The sequence below is a fragment of the Hylobates moloch genome, unplaced genomic scaffold (genome assembly GCF_009828535.3).
Source record: "Hylobates moloch isolate HMO894 unplaced genomic scaffold, HMol_V3 SCAFFOLD_676, whole genome shotgun sequence".
Lineage (NCBI taxonomy): Eukaryota > Metazoa > Chordata > Mammalia > Primates > Hylobatidae > Hylobates > Hylobates moloch.
This window is the reverse complement of record NW_026652951.1, coordinates 1-19,415: the sequence shown is the minus strand read 5'-3', so window position 1 is coordinate 19,415 and position 19,415 is coordinate 1. Positions and strand designations below refer to the sequence as shown.

Sequence of the window (19,415 nt, the reverse complement as noted above, 5' to 3'; positions counted from 1 at the left end):
TAAATGAAAAATTAGCTAGGTGCAATGGCATAAACCTCTAGTCTTTTTTACTTTGAAAGCTGAAGTGGGAGGATTACTTGAGCCCTGGAATTCAAGGCTGCGGTGAGCTAAATTTGTGCAACTGCACTCCAGAGGGTGACACTTTCTTTGGCATAGATAAATAAATGTGCACTTGGAGTAGTTTCAGAAGGAATGGTACCAGTTCCTCCTTGTACCTCTGGTAGAATTTGGCTGTGAATCCATCAGGTCCTGGACTCTTTTTGGTTGGTAGGCTATTGATTATTGCCACAATTTCAGAGCCTGTTATTGGTCTATTCAGAGATTCAGCTTCTTCCTGGTTTAGTCTTGGGAGGGTGTATTTGTCGAGGAATTTACCCATTTCTTCTAGATTTTCTAGTTTATTTGTGTAGAGGTGTTTGTAGTATTCTCTGACGGTAGATTGTATTTCTGTGGGATCAGTGGTGATATCCACTTTTTCATTTTTTATTACATCTATTTGATTCTTCTCTCTTTTCTTCTTTATTATTCTTGCTAGCAGTCTATCAATTTTGTTGATCTTTTCAAAAAACCAGCTCCTGGATTCATTAATTTTTTGAAGGGTTTTTTTTTGTCTCTATTTCCTTCAGTTCTGCTCTGATTTTAGATATTTCTAGCCTTCTGCTAGCTTTTGAATGTGTTTGCTCTTGCTTTTCTAGTTCTTTTAATTGTGATGTTAGGGTGTCAATTTTGGATCTTTCCTGCTTTCTCTTGTGGGCATTTAGTGCTGTAAATTTCCCTCTACACACTGCTTTGAATGTGTCCCAGAGATTCTGGTATGTTGTGTCTTTGTTCTCGTTGGTTTCAAAGAACATCTTTATTTCTGCCTCATTTCATTATGTACCCAATAGTCACTCAGGAGCAGGTTGTTCAGTTTCCATGTAGTTGAGCAGTTTTGAGGGGGTTTCTTAAACCTGAGTTCTAGTTTGATTGCACTGTGGTCTGAGAGACAGTTTGTTATAATTTCTGTTCTTTTACATTTGCTGAGGAGAGCTTTACTTCCAACTATGTGGTCAATTTTGGAATAGGTGTGGTGTCGTGCTGAAAAAAAATGTATATTCTGTTGATTTGGGGTGGAGAGTTCTGTAGATGTCTATTAGGTCCACTTTGTGCAGAGCGGAGTTCAATTCCTGGGTATCCTTGTTAACTTTCTGTCTCATTGGTCTGTCTAATGTTGGCAGTGGGGTGTTAAAATCTCCCATTATTATTGTGTGGGAGTTTAAGTCCCTTTGTAGGTCACTCAGGACTTGCTTTATGAATCTGGGTGCTCCTGTGTTGGGTGCATATATATTTAGGATAGTTAGCTCGTCTTGCTGAATTGATGACTTTACCATTATGTAATGGCCTTCTTTGTCTCTTTTGATCTTTGTTGGTTTAAAGTCTATTTTATCAGAGACTAGGATTGCAAACCCTGCCTTTTTTTGTTTTTCATTTGCTTGATAGATCTTCCTCCATCCCTTTATTTTGAGTCTATGTGTGTCTCTGCACGTGAGATGTGTTTCCTGAATACAGGGTCTTGACTCCTTATCCAATTTGCCAGTCTATGTCTTTTAATTGGAGCATTTAGCCCATTTACATTTAAAGTTAATATTGTTATGTGTGAATTTGATCCTGTCATTATGATGTTAGTTGGTTATTTTGCTCGTTAATTGATGCAGTTTCTTCCTAGCCTCGATGGTCTTTACAATTTGGCATGCTTTTGCAGTGGCTGGTACCGGTTTTCCTTTTCCATGTTTGTTGCTTGCTTCAGGAGCTCTTTTAGGGCAGGCCTGATGGTGACAAAATCACTCAGCATTTGCTCGTCTGTAAAGTATTTTATTTCTCCTTCACTTATGAAGCTTAGTTTGGCTGGATATGAAATTCTGGGTTGAAAATTCTTTTCTTTAAGAATGTTGAATATCGGCCCCCACTCTCTTCTGGCTTGTAGAGTTTCTGCTGAGAGATCAGCTCTTAGTCTGATGGGCTTCCCTTTGTGGGTAACCTGACCTTTCTCTCTGGCCACCCTTAACATTTTTCCCTTCATTTTAACTTTGGTGAATCTGACAATTATCTGTCTTGGAGTTGCTCTTCTCGAGGAGTATCTTTGTGGTGTTCTCTGTATTTCCTGAATCTGAATGTTGGCCTGCCTTGCTAGATTGGGGAAGTTCTCCTGGATAATATCTTGCAGAGTGTTTTCCAACTTGGTTCCATTCTCCCGGTCACTTTCAGGTACACCAATGAGATGCAGGTTTGGTCTTTTCACATAGTCCCATATTTCTTGGAGGCTTTGTTCGTTTCTTTTTATACTTTTTTCTCTAAAGTTTCTTTCTCGCTTCATTTCATTTATTTCATCTTCCATCCCTGATACCCTTTCTTCCAGTTGATCACATCGACTACCACGGCTACTGCAATCTTCGCGTAATTCTCAAAACTTGGCTTTCAGCTCCATCAGCTCCTTTAAGCCCTTCTCTGCATTGGTTATTGTAGTTATCCATTCATCTAATTTTTTTTCAAAGTTTTTAACTTCTTTGCTATTGTTTTGAATTTCCTCCCGTAGCTCGAGGTAGTTTAATCATCTGAAGCGTTCTTCTCTCAACTCATCAAAGTCATTCTCCATCCAGCTTTGTTCCGTTGCTGGTGAGGAACTGCATTCCTTTGGAGGAGGAGAGGTGCTCTGCTTTTTAGAGTTTCCAGTTTTTCTGCTGTTTTTTCCCCATCTTTGTGGTTTTATCTACTTTTGGTCTTTGATGATGGTGATGTACAGATGGGTTTTTGGTGTGGATGTCCTTTCTGTTTGTTAGTTTTCCTTCTACCAGACAGGACCCTCAGCTGCAGGTCTGTTGGAGTTTACTAGAGGTCCACTCCAGACCCTGTTTGGCTAGGTGTCAGCAGTGGTGGCTGCAGAACAGCGGATTTTCATGAGACCGCGAATTCAGCTGTCTGATAGTTCCTCTGGAAGTTTTGTCTCAGAGGCGTACCTGGACGAGTGAGGTGTCAGTCTGTCCCCACTGGGGGGTGCCTCCCAGTTAGGCTGCTCAGGGGTCAGGGACCCACTTTAGGAGGCAGTCTGTCTGTTCTCAGATCTCCGGCTGCATGCTGGGAGAACCACTACTCTTTTCAAAGCTGTGGGACTGGGACATTTAAGTCTGCAGAGGTTCCTGCTGACTTTTTGTTTGTCTGTGTCCTGCCCCCAGAGGTGGAGCCTACAAAGGCAGGCCGGCCTCCTTGAGCTGTGGTGGGCTCCACCCAGTTCGAGCTTTCTGGCTGCTTTGTTTACCTAAGCAAGCCTGGGCATTGGTGGGTGCCCTTCCCCCAGCCTCGCTGCCACCTTGCAGTTTGATCTCAGACTGCTGTGCTAGCAATCAGGGAGACTCCGTGGGCATAGGACCCTCCAAGCCAGGTGCAGGACACAATCTCTTGGTGTGCCGTTTTCCAAGCCCATTGGAAAAGCACAGAATTAGGGTGGGACTGACCCGATTTTCCAGGTGCCGTCTGTCACCCCTTTCTTTGACTAGGAAAGGGAACACCCTGACCCCTTGCACTTCCTGAGTGAGGCAATGCCTCGCCCTGCTTCCACTCGTGCACAGTGCACTGTACCGACTGTCCTGCAGCCACTGTTTGGCACTCCCTAGTGAGATGAACTCGGTACCTCAAACGGAAATGCAGAAATCACCTGTCTTCTGTGTTGCTCCTGCTGGGAGCTGTAGACCGGAGCTGTTCCTATTTGGCCATCTTGGCTCCACCTCCTGAATCAGATCAAAGACTTAAATGTTAGACCTAAAACTATAAAAACCCTAGAAGAAAACCTAGGCAATACCATTCAGGACAAAGGCATGGAAAAGGACTTCATGTCTAAAACAGCAAAAGCAGTGGCAATAAAAGCCAAAATTGACCAATGGGATCTAACTAAACTAAAGAGCTCCTGCACAGCAAAAGAAACTATCATCAGAGTGAACAGGCAACCTACAGAATGGGAGAAAATTTTTGCAATCTGCTCATCTGACAAAGGGCTAATATCCAGAATCTAGAAAGAACTCAAACAAATTTACAAGAAAAAAACTACCCCATCAAAAAGTGGGCAAAGGAGATGAACAGGCACTTCTCAAAAGATGACATTTATGCATCCTACAGACACATGAAAAAATGCTCATCATCACTGGCCATCAGAGAAATGCAAATCAAAACCACAATGAGACACCATCTCACACCAGTTAGAATGGCCATCATTAAAAAGTCAGGAAACAACAGGTGCTGAAGAGGATGTGGATAAATAGGAACACTTTTACACTGTTGTTGGGACTGTAAACTTGTTCAACCATTGTGGAAGACAGTGTGGGAATTCCTCAAGGATCTAGAACTAGAAATACCATTTGACCCAGCCATCCCATTACTGGGTATATACCCAAAGGATTATAAATCATGCTGCTATAAAGACACACGCACATGTATGTTTATTGTGGCACTATTCACAATAGCAAAGACTTGGAACCAACCAAATGTCCAACAGTGATAGACAGTATTAAGAATATGTGGCACATGTACAACATGAAATACTATGCAGCCATAAAAAATGATGAGTTCATGTCCTTTGTAGGGACATGGATGAAGCTGGAAACCATCATTCTCAGCAAACTATCACAGGGACAAAATAATGAACACTGCATGTTCTCACTTATAGGTGAGAATTGAACAACGAGATCATTTGGACACAGGAAGGGGAACATCACACATCGGGGCCTCTTGTGGAGTGGGGGGGAGGGGAGGGATAGCATTAGGAGATATACCTAATGTAAATGACGAGTTATTGGCTGCAGCACACCAATAAGGCACATGTATACATATGTAACAAACCTGCACGTTATGCACGCGTAACCTAGAACTTAAAATATACCAAAAAAAATCAAACTTTCCAAAGACATCTCCAGAAAAGACACACTGAATATGCACCTGCTAGGCTTCAGGCACCCAAGAATTACTGCTTACCTAGATATCCACAAATCCTCTAGACATGTGACTATTCATAGCAGATTCTGGTGTGTATCACATTTGTAATAAAGCACTTCATCCTCACCTACTCTAATAAAAATACTTTAAACTTACTTCCCAGGGCACTTTTGTCTGGTCTAAGCAAACATGTAGCTATCTCAGCTTTCTCAGTTATTTTAAATAACATCAATATTTAAAATACCTATAATTAGAGCATTTATAATATATTGGTTTGTGTTATATCAAGTAATGATAGTTTGTTTTACTATTGAGACAGACTGTCATTCTGTCACAGGCTGGACTGCAAGGCACCACCATGGCTCACTGTAGCCTGGATCTTCTGGGCATGAGCCATCCTGCTGCACCAGCCCCCTGAGTAGCTGGGACTATAGCATATGCCATCATGCCAGGCTGATTTCTAAAGGAATGTTTGGTAGACATGAGGTCTCACTATGTTGCCTCCACTGGTCTGGAACTCCTGGCCACAAGCCATTCTCACACCTTGGTCTCCCCAAGTGCTGGGAGTGCCACCATGCCTGGGCTCCTTTTTTATTCTACTACCTTATGCATTATTTGACATTTTGGGTCTTAAAAGTTATAATTCCACAGTGTTCATGTAATTATGGAACCCATAAACAGCATATAATTACCAATATATTATATACATGGAAGAGTCTTTTCTTAACTTCAATTTTATTGTTTAAATTGGCGTATGTTTATTAACTTGTTTCTGATATTCATCAACTTTGTTGCATTCAGTGAGTTTTTATTCTCTGTTTTATAGGATTATTTTGCATAAATACACCAAATTTATTTAGCTATTCTACAGTTGAAGAATATTTTTGGTCTGATTTGGAGCTACTATAAAAGTTGGTGCAGTGAACAATATTGTGTATGTTGAAGTATATGTAGGCAATCAGTTGACTATATTTTAGAATTAGAATATGTAGCCCATAATAAATGCTAATAGTCAGTTTCCCAAATAGGATTTCCATTTACGTCTCTCCAGCCATGAATAAATTTCATTTATTCTGTATCTTTGACAACACACACTATTGTGTGTCTTTAAATTTTGGTATTTTTGTATGGGGGCCTGTGGTACAACTGGTGGATTAATTCTTACTTTTGTAAGACTAATGAAAGTGAACAATTTTTTATATTTGGCTAGTTATTTATGTATCCAATTCTGTAAAGTGTCTGTTCAGATATTTTAGCCAATCTTCTATTGAGTTCACTGTCTTTTATTTATTACAATTTAAGTATTCATCATATACATGTATTATATTTTACTTTATGTATGTTGGGGTAAATATCTTTCTCCACTACTAGTTTGCATAATGTTTTTTGAAACACAGAAGTCATCATTATCAATATAAATGAACTAATTGTTTTAATTATTAATTTGTTCCCTGGTTAAGATATCCTTATGAGAATATTGTATAAGGTTCCCCTTCCTTTCAGGACTTGAATCTGTCTGGAAATGACTGTGTATGGTTTGAGGTAGGAGTCAATATTTAGTTACCTTTTTTGCAATATTTAATTAATCCAGCATTGGTCTGATCACCTTGTGTATTTCAATGTAGACGAGCACACTAATAATGAAGGATTATTCATATCTGTGGTGAGAATTGCAAAATAAAGCCCAGCATAGAAGGTCAAATAATATTACCTCAAAGGATAGATTAATACAATGAAACATGATGGATAAGTGTGATATAGTTAGATAAAGAGGAAGAAAAACATGTCCCAGTTATCATTGATACTTCATTCCAAGTTTTTTGCATGAAGCAAAAGATCCGGACTGTCTTCAATTAATTTTAACTTCATTCAGACATGTCTGTCATCTATTATTTCACTCAGTGACAGTCAGAAAGAAAGAGAAAAAAAAGAATATACTGTATGCCATGATAATGAATAATGATTTTTCAAAAATTATTTAATAAAGGACCAATACATATACTTTTAGCGTTTTCAGCATATTTAATAGTAACACAATAAATGAGTTTTGATAACATAAGAAGGCAATTCAAGACATAAAAGAGGGCCTATTTGTCCTGTATATTAAGGCACAAGGAAGAGGACTTCCTGGGATAAGGGGGTTCCCACAGCATGTGAACACATTTCTGATTTGTCTCTGGTCAGAAGTGAATACAGCAAAAGATAGGCCTGAGAGGAGGTGAGAAAGAGCAATTAGGGATGGTGTATATTAGGGAGCTTTGATTAACATCAACAAAGCTCACAGTCTTAGCCTCACAATCCAGGAATAATCCTACTCGGCTGGTTGGTCTTGGGATATATTGCAGCATAAGTGGGGAGGTGGTAAAGAGACTGCATTGAATTTCATTCTTAACACACCCAAAAAGAAAGAGTCCCTCCTTTCCATCTGTCTTCTCATTCTGATGCTTCTCTTTCCAATACATGTTACAGACACCAAAAGCCCAATTCCAGGAGTCCCCCACATGGACCTCCCAGTAATATTTGCCGGAGGTGAAAGTCTGAGCACCCCATGCAAGAAAACTTCTAGGTGTTGCAGTGACATAGAGTACATCTTGATGGTCACATCCAATACACATGCTTCTCAAAATTTCATATAGAAAGATATGACTGTAGGCCTCTTCATGATGCAGAGTAATATGCACTGCAAAAAAAAAAAAGAAAAAGAAAACATGCATAGACATGTGTAAATAAAAAAAAAATTGTTCTATCAAGAAGTTACTTTACCAGGAAATGTAAAGTCATAAAGACAATTTTGCTTGTAACTTCTAGTAAAGTATAGAGATGATTAATATTGTATACAAGACAAACAAAACTCTAACCACAGATATTATATTTTTTTTGAAAACTTACATATTGAGAGCCAAATGTGAGACCAACTTCTTGCAATCCAATTTTCAAAGTAAAATTTACACATTTTATGCCCTAAATGCTATGCTGTTATCAAGATCATTATTTAGAAATGTTTCTTATTCTTAAAAACCAGTGCTATCATTTTCAAAAGAATGTGAAGATTTTCACTTACTCAAGAACTGCTCTAGGTATCTGGATAAAAATCCATAGGTACATGTTATAAGTGATAATTTAAAGCAGATCTCTGCAAAATCTTTGACCAGTCTCTCTGTGGTCCTCCATGCTAGCTCTGGGCTGAAGCTGGATTTTAGACTTAACATGTAGCTCTTCATATTGCAATTAAACTGAACTTAATTTCACTTGTAATTTCACTTGTATTCACAAAAAGATTTCTTTCTTTTAGCTTTACCCATTAATTCAAATGTTTACAATATATGAATAATATATACACATTAAAAAAATACAAAATCCCCAAGAATCTCCGGAAAACTATATTCCCACAAAGAACAGTTCTTAGCAGTTCAAATGAATATACTAAAGAAATGTACAATTTTGTATTTAACATTAAATTATTCACCATTCTGAGCATTATTTCCTTTGCTCCTTTTTTAAATTTTCTACCTACTCCTTTTTCCCCGTTATATAATTGAGTACATATTATGCCAGAAAGTATTTCTTTTTCACTATCTTTCAAACTTAATGCTATAAATCTCACTATAAATGCAGACACAGATACCAAAGTGTTGCATGGTTATGTTGTTCACTTATGTCTTAAAAGAAGTAAAATATTTGATAAAATATGAAATATTACCTATATGATCTTAACAATAATAATATTTAGATAAAGTGGGAGTGCTGCCTATGGGTGGAGACTTACCTCGGAATTGGTTGAGCCTGTCCATCAGTCCAGTGATGGGCCTTGCACTGAGCTCTGGATTCAGAGGCTGGGGCATGTGTAGCAGCACGGACTCAGCCCTGTAAGGAAAAACCTGCAGTTACAACATCTACAGCCATAAAATAAATAAAAGTCACTATTTGTATGTAAAAGACATTTCATGAGAATCCTTTGAATCTACACATTTGATAATTCAAAAATTACTTCCTTTTGCAAATTAATTCTTTACAGTTTCTAAATTTTAAAGCATGATGGAAAAGTCTAAGTCAGAATTCAGTGTGATCCTTCTTTTTTTTTTTTTTTGCCCCAAATGTGTAAGGTTCCTTTGCCTTATGGCCTTGAGAATACTTAGAAATGAAATTCTGAGTTCCACTTCTTGGCAGACTCCCCTGACATCTTTGTCTGAAATAGCCGGGTTCTGGGGAGACTGCTGCATCCACTGCTTCCTTCTCAAGATAAAGACTGGAAACTTGTTCTAGGCAGGGAAATCTGCCTTTTAGCAAAGAACTTCCCTAGAGACTTACAGTTCTAACACTCGACAGTATTTTTAAATCTATTTTTCAGAACTGTGAACTGATATGTATATATGTATAAAAAACCAAACATCAACACTTTTTCACTGGTAAAATACTTCCTTCTCTTCTCTCCTGCTTCCTCTGGTGACCTTCTCACCATCCACAAAACAAAACTCTTATCCTCCTGTGCAGGCTTTTAAGCAATAAAACAAAATCGGGGCTGGGCGCGGTGGTTCATGCCTGTAATCCCAGCACTTTGGGAGGCCGAGGCAGGTGGATCACGGAGTCAGGAGATAGACACCATCCTGGCTAACACGGTGAAACCCCGTCTCTACTAAAAATACGAAAAATTAGCTGGGTGTGGTGGCAGGTGCCTATAGTCCCGGGTAATCGGGAGGATGAGGCAGGGGAATGGTGTGAACCCAGGAGGCGGAACTTGCAGTGAGCTGAGATCGCGCCACTGCACTCCAGCCTGGGCAACAGAGCGAGACACCGTCTCAAAAAAAAAAAAAAAAAAATGAGGAATAAAATTGTTTGTTTTACTTCACTCTTCTTTTATTCATTTATTTACTTTGTGGCCTTGTCTTTTAAGGTGTGGGAATGAAAGTAGATGCAAAAAAAGTGGTATCAATATCTTAATTATTTATGCCATGACTTTAATAGAGCCTGCTCTGATATTCGTGGCATCTTAAATAACATATGCTAAAATCTAGGTACACACTCACCTGTGTAATATGTCTCCAAAAGCCTGAAAAGAAAAAAGAAGAAGAAGAAAGATTTAGTGCATTTCACAAGATGCATCTTTCACTAAGTTCAGTGTGAGGTTTGTACTCAATTTCTGAAGATATTATTCCCCTACCGTCTTCTCTTCTGGAAAGCATTTTCTATTTCTTCTGTAATGAAAAACCCAGTCAGTTGTATTGTCATTAATTAACGTCCTGGGAAAGTCTGAGTCTTGAAGACATTCTCTAAACAAGTGAAGTGAGAAGAGGTCCAGAGGGTCTATGCTCCATGTTAACCATGAAAAACCTACTCAGTCATCTTTAGCTGAACCTGTTACCCAAATGACTGTGCCCCAAAATAATGTTAACGTCAACCTAAATTCCTAAAACTTCTGATTTTGCCATGTTTCCAAATTAACCTAAATGTAAATGAATCACGATTTTATACATGTTTAACAACCCAAAGTATATTATTGAATTAGATGGGGAATATTTCTTGGGGCTGTTACCTTGACCATTCCACAAAGTTTTGTGGCTGGTAGATAAAGTAGGAGGGACCTTTGGCCTGGTAGAATCCCTTGGTGGGGCTATACTCTCCCAATAAAGTAGCATTAGTTATGTGAATGTGTTTTTGGAAACACATCATGGAAATAAAAATAAGGAGATGGATTTCAGCTATGAGGAAAATACTTATACATGTGAATATTCAAAAACCTGAAACCACATTGTGAATTTGTACCTGAAGTAGCTCCACATCTGGTTTATGGCACATTTCCTTCAGCTCCTCGTACATTCCTCTTAAAATCTCCCTCCTATGAGCCATTTTGGCTTTACTTAAATGAAGTTGATGAAAAATATCTTTCCCCTTCTTTTTCAGCATCTCCAAATTATGTTTTTCTTCTTCATGGTGAAATGCGGGCATCTTCTGATACTCGGCTGTAATTACTTCTAGCCTTAAATTCACGTAATCCTGCAGTGATAATGGGTTAGTCAAAAGATAAATGTATTTATTCATCTCCTATTAAATCTCACTGATTCTTTTTTTCTCTCAAACATCCAATAGTTTAAACCTCAGTCTTGCCAGTTCTTAGAATCTACAAATTTTGTTCCTTTCCTTTCTTTCTGCATAAAGGTCAACATAGCTGTACCTGACCAATTACATTAAATTTGTTCAAGATAATGTGTTTTCTAAGATAGTTGGAAATAGTAAAACACAATTTGAATTTCTCTATTCCAGCCCATGTTTATGGAATATAAGAACAGTTCATACTTAAGAGTTGGAGTATAGAGCTATAGTTACTAGAAATGAAACTATTATTTCTATTTCTGAGATATGCAACACGTTGCTTAAACTCATTATATATAAAATGATCTTAGACTAACATGTCCAGCTAAATGCGTTTCACCCAGCAAAACCTATCCTAATAAGGCTGCATTTATGATTTGTCCATCTTTGTCTCTCTGAATTCATTTCCTTCCATTCTTTTTTGAAGTCATCCCAATTTGAAACATAGACTTCTTTGTGGTTACTCAGGCCTCCAAATATAAACAAACTCAAAATTACCGCATATGCGGTTCTCTCCAACTAGAATTACATATATATATATGTATATATAAATAAATAAAATATATATGTATACAAACACACACACATACATATACACATATATATATATATATATATACACACAACCACACATACATACATATACATATATATACACACTCACGGTCCACATATATATCCACACACACATTTGTGTTCCCCCTCCTCTTCAAAACTTTGTTTCAATTTGAATTTTTCAGTGAGTCTTTTTTCTGACCACCCTATTTAAAACTCAGACACTAATCTCTAGTTTCTGGCCTCTATTGTCCTTTTCTACTTCCCTGCTGGATTATTCTCCAACAAAAAACCTACCACACTCAAATACATCATGTATTGCATATATTTGCATACTGGCCACTTGACTCTCTCATTTGAATTGTATGATTTGTTAGGACAAAGGTGCTTTCTTTCTTCTTTACTAGTATATTTTCTTATTTAATATTCAACATAGACTAGGTTCTCATGAAATACTTTTCAACAAATATTAGCTATCATACACTCAAAGTATACATCCACAAAGAGAAAATTATTTTTAATATTTTTCTGAAGTCCTCGGAGTTCTCCTTTTATTTAGATACTAGTTCCCATATTTCTGGCATGTTTATATGTCTCCCTCAAGACACAAATCCATATTTCTCACCACTTTTCTCATCATCTGTTATGTATTATTCAACATTAATTAGTTGAGATTCTTAATTTCATGGTTGCCCTAGATTTGTCCTGTCAATTTTTCTGCCTCAAATTTTCCGTACAATTCCAAATACTACTTGCACACCAGCATTCAGATTAATGCTGACCGACACTCAGAAGTTTCAGTTGAGCATTCCATGACCGCCAAATAACTCTTATGCCCAGCATTTATCCAACCAGCACATATAGAATGCTGTGACATGGCCCAGTTTCTTGGATCTATTGGTGTATAACTATAGGTTTGTATGAAACAAACCAGCATGCTTTGGGTGACATCAGTGGTTTTCTTAGAAATCCTACCTAACAGGCATACTATTCTATATAAAAATGAGGCCACTTTTTCTCAATGTTTTCTCTCGCTTTTTTTTTTTTTTTTTTTTTTTTACTGAATCCCAGAAACATTACAGTTTGATATCAAGTTCCTACTTTAAGAGTCACCCATTTGCCCACCATAAATTCCTGGAGAAGGTAGAGTAGTACAGGACTAACCTTCCAGTGTCTGGTTCTGGTGGTTTCCACATTCAGGTTACTGTGATTTTCACAAGCTTTTTCCCATAAAGACTGCATTTTCTGTAAAAGCTTCTCCTGCAAAAGAGCCATAAATTGAAGCACCAGTGCAGACCATGACATAGGGAGGGGGCCCAGAATGAGAGACAAATAAGCCCCTAGTAAATGGCATTTCCTTTGTTTCCCTTCATGTTTGTCAAAGCCCAGAGGTTGGAAGCTAAGAAAGCCCAAACAGAGCTGCTTAAAGGGACTCAGAGTTGGCTATATCCAATCTCCAAGAAAATAGACCCACAGGACTTTTATGCAACCTTTACAGAAATCAATCTTCAGAGGCATCACTTACCCGGTGTTCCTCAGCAGCCAACTCAATGGGACAGTGTCTGTGATCCTGGTGCTCCTGAGAGCTGGAGCACAGCAAACAGAGCAGGCTCCTGTCCACTTCACAGAACATCTTCTTTGTCTCCCTGTGAGTGCCACACATTTGCTCCTCAGAGCTCAGGAATAGCCAGAGATTGACTTTTCTGGCAAGAGAAGCCATCTTCTTCAAATCAATGTTGGTTTTGAGGTTTCTCTGCTGTGTTGACTTTGTGCATTCAAAGCACTGAGTAAGAATTGGGATGTCTTCCCAGTTGAGGTAGAAACAGGGCCTGCAAAAGCTGTGCCCACAGTCTATGGTGACTGGGTCTATGAAGTAGTTCATGCAGAAGGGGCAGGTGAGTTCTCTCTGGAAGGTCTGTAAGATTCCAGAATTCATGTTTCTGAGGAACAAAGAGAAACATGTCATTTTGGGGCCTGGATTGATGAAAAGCTTCTAAACAAGTGGAGATATGTGATAGTTATATTTTCTTCTCTTGACAATGTTCATTAAAGTACAACAAACTATTTCTTCTGTTACAAACTTAAAAATTCACATGTAGAGGGAGTCTCCTGGCTTCATAGCAGATATTACTAACTAGAGGACTCACAGTCCCTTCTACTCCTAGTTCCTGTCTGTAGCATAATATGAATCTATTCGATTACCCATTTTCTGAATGTGGATCTGGAAATTGGCTTTGGATTCTAAGTGGTCAGAATAAATCATCATTGTCCCTATTCTTCTTTCAATAACTGATGAATGACTATGAGAGAGTGGGAAAAAAATACCTGGGCCAAAGAAATATGAGAAGACGGCCAGAGGGTTCTATGACATATTTTTATAGAGGGACACAAAAGCCGGGCAGCAAACCACCATGGCACAAGTTTACCTACGTAACAAGCCTGAACCTCCTGCACAGTTATCCCAGGACTTTAAATTAAATTAAATTAAATTAAAAACAAAGACCCAAATCAAAACAAAATTAAAAGAAAAAAACCAACCGACCAAATAAACAAAGAAAAAGACTGCAATTAAATCAATCAAGTTTACTAGTAGAGAAAAGAAAAATTATTAAAGATATTGGGTCTTTTTATTTTCTCGCGGATTAAATTAACTTCCCCTAGGGCTGTGCAAACTCTGAATAACGTATAGGAGGTTTTTGTTAAACTCAAAGAGGTGTAATTATATTTCCATGGTGTGATGGTGAATTTTAAGTATCAGTCTGACTGGATTAACCAATACCTAGGGAACTGGTGAAGCATTGTTTGTGGGTGAGTCTGTGAAGGTGTTTCTAGAGGAGAGAGACATGTGAGTTGGTGAGTTGAGTGGGAGCCTCATCTCTCAATGTGTGTGGGCACCATCTAATCAGCTGATACCTCAGATATAAAGAGAAAGGCAGAGAAAAGGCAACTTCCTCCGTCTCTCTCCTGAAACTGGTTGTGAGGCTTTCAGACTTGAGCTTAGCCAGGATACCGGTATTCTCAGGACACCAGCTTAAAGACAGCCTATATTGGAACTCTTTAGATTCCATCATCAAGCAAATTAATTTTCCTGATGAATTCTGTCCCATGTAGAATCATGTATAGCTTGTGGACAGAAGTATGTTCTGAGAAATGTGTCAGGTGTTTTTAGGAGTTTTTTTTTTTTTTTTCTTTGAGACAGAGCTTCCCTCTGTCACGCAGGCTGAAATGCAGTGGCGTGATCTTGGCTCACTGCAACCTCTGCCTCCAGGGTCAAAGTGATTCTCCTGCCTCAGGTTCCCGAGTACCTGGTATTACAGGAACGTGACACTAGGCCTGGCTAATTTTTGTATTTTTTCAGGACAGACGCGGTTTTGCCATCTTGGCCAGGCTGCACTTGAACTCCTGGCCTCAAGTGATCTGCCCGCCTTGGCTTTCCAAAGTGCTGGGATTATAGGTACGAGCCACAGTGCCCAGGCAGGTGGTTTTATTGTTTTAATACGATAGAATATACCACACAAATCTAGATGGTATAGCTTACTACATACCTATGTAGTACACTATAGCCTATTGTTCCTACAATAGGCTACAAACATGTACAGTATGTTCTGTACCGCATACCGGAGGCAACTGTAACACAATGATAACTATTTGTGTATCTAAATATATTTGAATACAGAAAAGGTACAGTAAACATATTGGTATTATAATCTTATGGGACCACCATATGTGGTTTGTGGCTGACTCAAATGGCCCATGAATGTATCTGCACACATATACATATACATCCTATGGTTCTGTCTGGAGAACCCTGACTAATATAAAAACTATAATCTTTGCTTTGGCAATTTTAAGTCCTTTATGCTGCTAGTTTGATATCACTTCTGAATTTAAGTGAAAGCAGTGAAAAATCTTAGAACTGCAAATATTTTCCAGAGCTCATCTAAGACATTTTAAGAAATTTTTCACAGTTTAATAAGATTGAGACTCAAGTAAGAGGACAATCACAATCACATACCAAATTAGGTCTTATAAATTTACTTGGTCGAAAAACTGTGTTTTGATTTCTAAAGTAGGATATTTTGGGGAGCTTTCTCATTGTTTTAGTTTCACTATTTTGCATCGCTCATCATTACCTTACTAATTTACAGTCATGTCTAAAACTTCAATGTTATGAAAGCAAATAACTTACATCATTCATTGTCTTCTCAATTCAATTCGACAATATTAATACACTCATTACACACATATACACACACCTATGTGTACATATATGTATCAACTCCATATATTCATTATGCATACATATCTGTTGCAGCAAACACTAGATATTTTAAGTTCTTCAGAACTATATTAAACAATCATAGAAAACACAAAATAACAACAATTAGTATCCTTATAATTCATAAAATCTATAGTAAGAACATGAGTTACAAATGGTATCATTGTGTAGATTTAAGATAATGAGATATGTTTAACACTGTAATTTATTATTTTGTAAAGGAAAGATGATATAATTTTATCAATATGTTTCGCTCACCCCTGTGTTCTTTTAATGGTTCCCACAATGATTCTTCCAAAAATAATTTTGTCAAGTTCTCCTCAAGATCAGAAGCTCATTCACTGCAGTACTGAATTTCAGAGGTCACCAAAATGCAGTTCTAAGTGCAGTCCTTCTCCTTCAGAGAAAACTGAGCTTGTCTCTTCTGCGTCCTTTTATAAGAATCTGTGAAGACTACAGCCACCTCTTTACAGGTATTTAGAGCATTCAGAAAGGTGGAGACAAAGATGATTAGGTTTATGCAGTATTTAGAACACACCTCTGCAGCTCTGATTAAATTATCATCACCCTTTCATTCTGAACACCAGTGCCTGAATGAATCATATGTAACATAAATCCTGTCAGAGCATACATAGGCTAGAAATTAACTAAGATGCATTTTATACTGTTTATTGTGTTTCTTCCATGATACAGGCATTCCTCTAAGTGCACATTTATGTATTCTAGAGAAAGGGTCTCCTTCTGGAGTGCAGTGGCATAATCATAGCTCCCTGCAGCCTTGAATTCCAAGTAATCCTCCTGCTTCAGCCTTCCAAGTAGCTAAGACTTTAGGCTCACACTATATCACCTGGCTAATTTTTTTGTTGAAATTTTTGGTAAAGTCAGTGTATGACTGTAGCCCAGGCTGTTCTCCAACTCTTGACTTCAAGTGGTCCTCCGGTCTCGGCCTTCCAAAGTGCTAAGAGTACAGGTATAAACCACCTCATCCAGCTTAAATGCTGCTTTAGCACATTTATAGGATATTTCCAGAGAAGTACAACGGAAGATAAAACTTTCCTTTTTGTTTTCTGTTTTCTACCACTCTAAGAGAAATCACTGATTAACCAAATAAACTCACTAACCTGAGGTCTCTCATTGAATTTACAAAACTTCACCAGTCTCTTGGGTGAAAGATGAGTTATTATTTTAATGCTCTTCTCCACATAGTGCATGATGTCCTACAATGACTAGAAGTGCACCATGGGAATTATTTTGGGGATTATATATAACTTTTAGGATATAGGCAAATTCACAAATACAGAATCCAAATGATAGGGATGGACTATATTTTTCTTTCTATACCAAATCTTTTTGTTGTTATATGAAAATTTTTTTTTTAAAAGAAAGAGATTTCAGAAGGGACTACTGAAATATCTTCTGACAGAGGAATTATTTGCCAATGGTCCAGAAGACTTATGGTCAAGACTGTCAAAACAGTGAAGACAAATCTATCAGACCCATGTCTGTCAAGGTTCAAAGACAAAAGCAGAGCCCATAAGATATATGTATAGTTAGGGAGATTCACATATGAATTAAGTGCAAAGATTTGGCTTACACAATTGTGGGGGCTGCTTAAGCAAATGTGAGAGCCTGGGTACAGTCCATCAGGAAAAGAAATCCCCTGCTGGCTGGATCCCCGTGGTCATGAATCAAAGCTTTGGTTTAAAGTCAACAGCGGGCAGTTGGAAGATTAGAGTCCCATTTGCTGTTTAAAATGTTGTTCAAGGAATGCCTATGTATTTCCTTAAAGGACCTTCTCTGATGAAGTCAAGCTTACTTGGGTACACTTCCTAGTCACAGGATTAGGACCTTTGCTTGCATCTGCAAAATGCCTTTCCAGCAGGTCCTAAGTAAGTGTTTCATTGAAGAACAATAAGGTATGTCTATGCCACAAAATGGCTACTGCCCTCATTTCCCTCTTTGTACGTACATGTACTCAAGTAGACACATCATAAAATCATCCAGAGGTTATATTTCATTAAATACAAGGATTTGAACAATAGATTTTCTTGTTCTATTGTCAGTTTACTGTCCAAGACCACCAACTGACTGACCACCCTGTATGCACGTTCTGTACCTCAATAAATCTAAGTAATTAATCAAAGTGTCCACACAGAAGTAAGATCTGCGCTGGTTGTGTAGGGGGGCCCTGTTGGCTCAGTCCTGGACTCCAGAGTGGGAAACTTGTGAAACCCTCAGGTCATGGACTGGATCCTGCGGACACTCTCTGCTGAAATTCTGGAGCTCTGTGGCGGGGCCCTGGTACTCCATTACAAGGTCTGATGATGCTGTGTATCAGGAAGGAATTAGGGCAAGGAGAGAAAGGAAGGTAGGTAGCTTCTGATTTTATTTCAACCACTTTTTGCACCACATCATTCACTTATTCAAACACTCAGCTTTAGGCAGCTGAAGCCTAGAGCACGGGAAATTAGGAGCTTTCAATTACAGACCTACCTCTGTCTACTATGGAATTATCAAGGAAACAACCTAATTTCCTACTTGAGTCTCAGACCATGAAACAAATATAAGAAAGTAACTCTCTTTAGAGTTGACATTTTGTAGGTTCCAAAAGTCCTACCCAATCCAGAAGACAGAGTAGAGGTGGGTATAGGCAAGAACAATCCATGATGTGGATAAGGGACACTGCAGCCAATTTGGAATATTTCCTTATTTCCCAGTGCTTCTCCTTTTAATAGAAAAGAAACTTTTTTGTGCATGAGACTGTTTTCATTGTAGCATCTGAAACCTACCTCTACCACAAAGTTTTCTGTTGAGTTACAAATCTATTTTTGAGAATCTGATAATAGACTCTTTTATTCATCTGGCTTCTAAAACTCATTGGAAAATCTTTGTATGAAAGTTGGTGATCTATTTCTGCTTCCTTAACATATGTAGAAATCTGACTTTATTTGATTCTGGAAATTTTTTAATTTTTATAAAAATGCCATTTTATGATAAATACCACTTAAATCCTAGGTATTATAACTCCTTTGACATTTTGTTTGTTTTATTTGGACACATGGAGAGAATTCTGCATAGTTTTTCTCATGCTAACAAAATTTATTAATTTTCCAAAAAGTTATATTTTGCTTTCTGCATCCTGAATGTCCAGGGCTATCTTTTCTTTAACACATTTTTTTTGCATTTCTTCTCAATTGTTTTACACATTTATTATTTATTTTTCTACAAACCCCAGTCATTTTCTCTTGAAACCTCTTATTGGCCGGGCGCGGAGGCTCACGCTTGTAATCCCAGCACTTTGGGGGGCCGAGGCGGGCGGATCACGAGGTCAGGAGATCCACACCACGGTGAAACCCCGTCTCCACTAAAAATACAAAAAATTAGCCGGGCGTGGTGGCGGGCACCTGTAGTCGCAGCTACTCGGAGAGGCTGAGGCAGGAGAATGGCGTGAACCCGGGAGGCGGAGCTTGCAGTGAGCCGAGATTGCGCCACTGCACTCCAGCCTGGGCGACAGAGCGAGACACTGTCTCAAAAA

General features: G+C 38.3%; 1 protein-coding gene across 2 annotated transcripts; it reads right to left on the bottom strand.

Annotated features, from left to right (window-relative positions):
- Window positions 1-7,054: 7,054 nt before the first annotated feature.
- Window positions 7,055-13,541, bottom strand: LOC116464443 (putative tripartite motif-containing protein 49B). 2 transcript variants are annotated; one of them, XM_032147704.2, is made up of 6 exons: window positions 13,127-13,537; window positions 12,766-12,861; window positions 10,720-10,950; window positions 9,984-10,006; window positions 8,726-8,823; window positions 7,055-7,639 (listed from the first exon to the last, which is right to left on the bottom strand). In XM_032147704.2, the coding sequence occupies exons 1-6, from the start codon at window positions 13,535-13,537 to the stop codon at window positions 7,140-7,142; spliced, it is 1,359 nt and encodes a 452-aa protein (XP_032003595.1). In that variant the 3' UTR covers window positions 7,055-7,139. The 2 variants fall into 2 exon arrangements, with proteins under 2 accessions (XP_032003595.1, XP_058291052.1); XM_058435069.1 differs by lacking the exon at window positions 10,720-10,950 and having other exon boundaries at window positions 13,127-13,541.
- Between the last annotated feature and the right edge of the window lie 5,874 nt (window positions 13,542-19,415).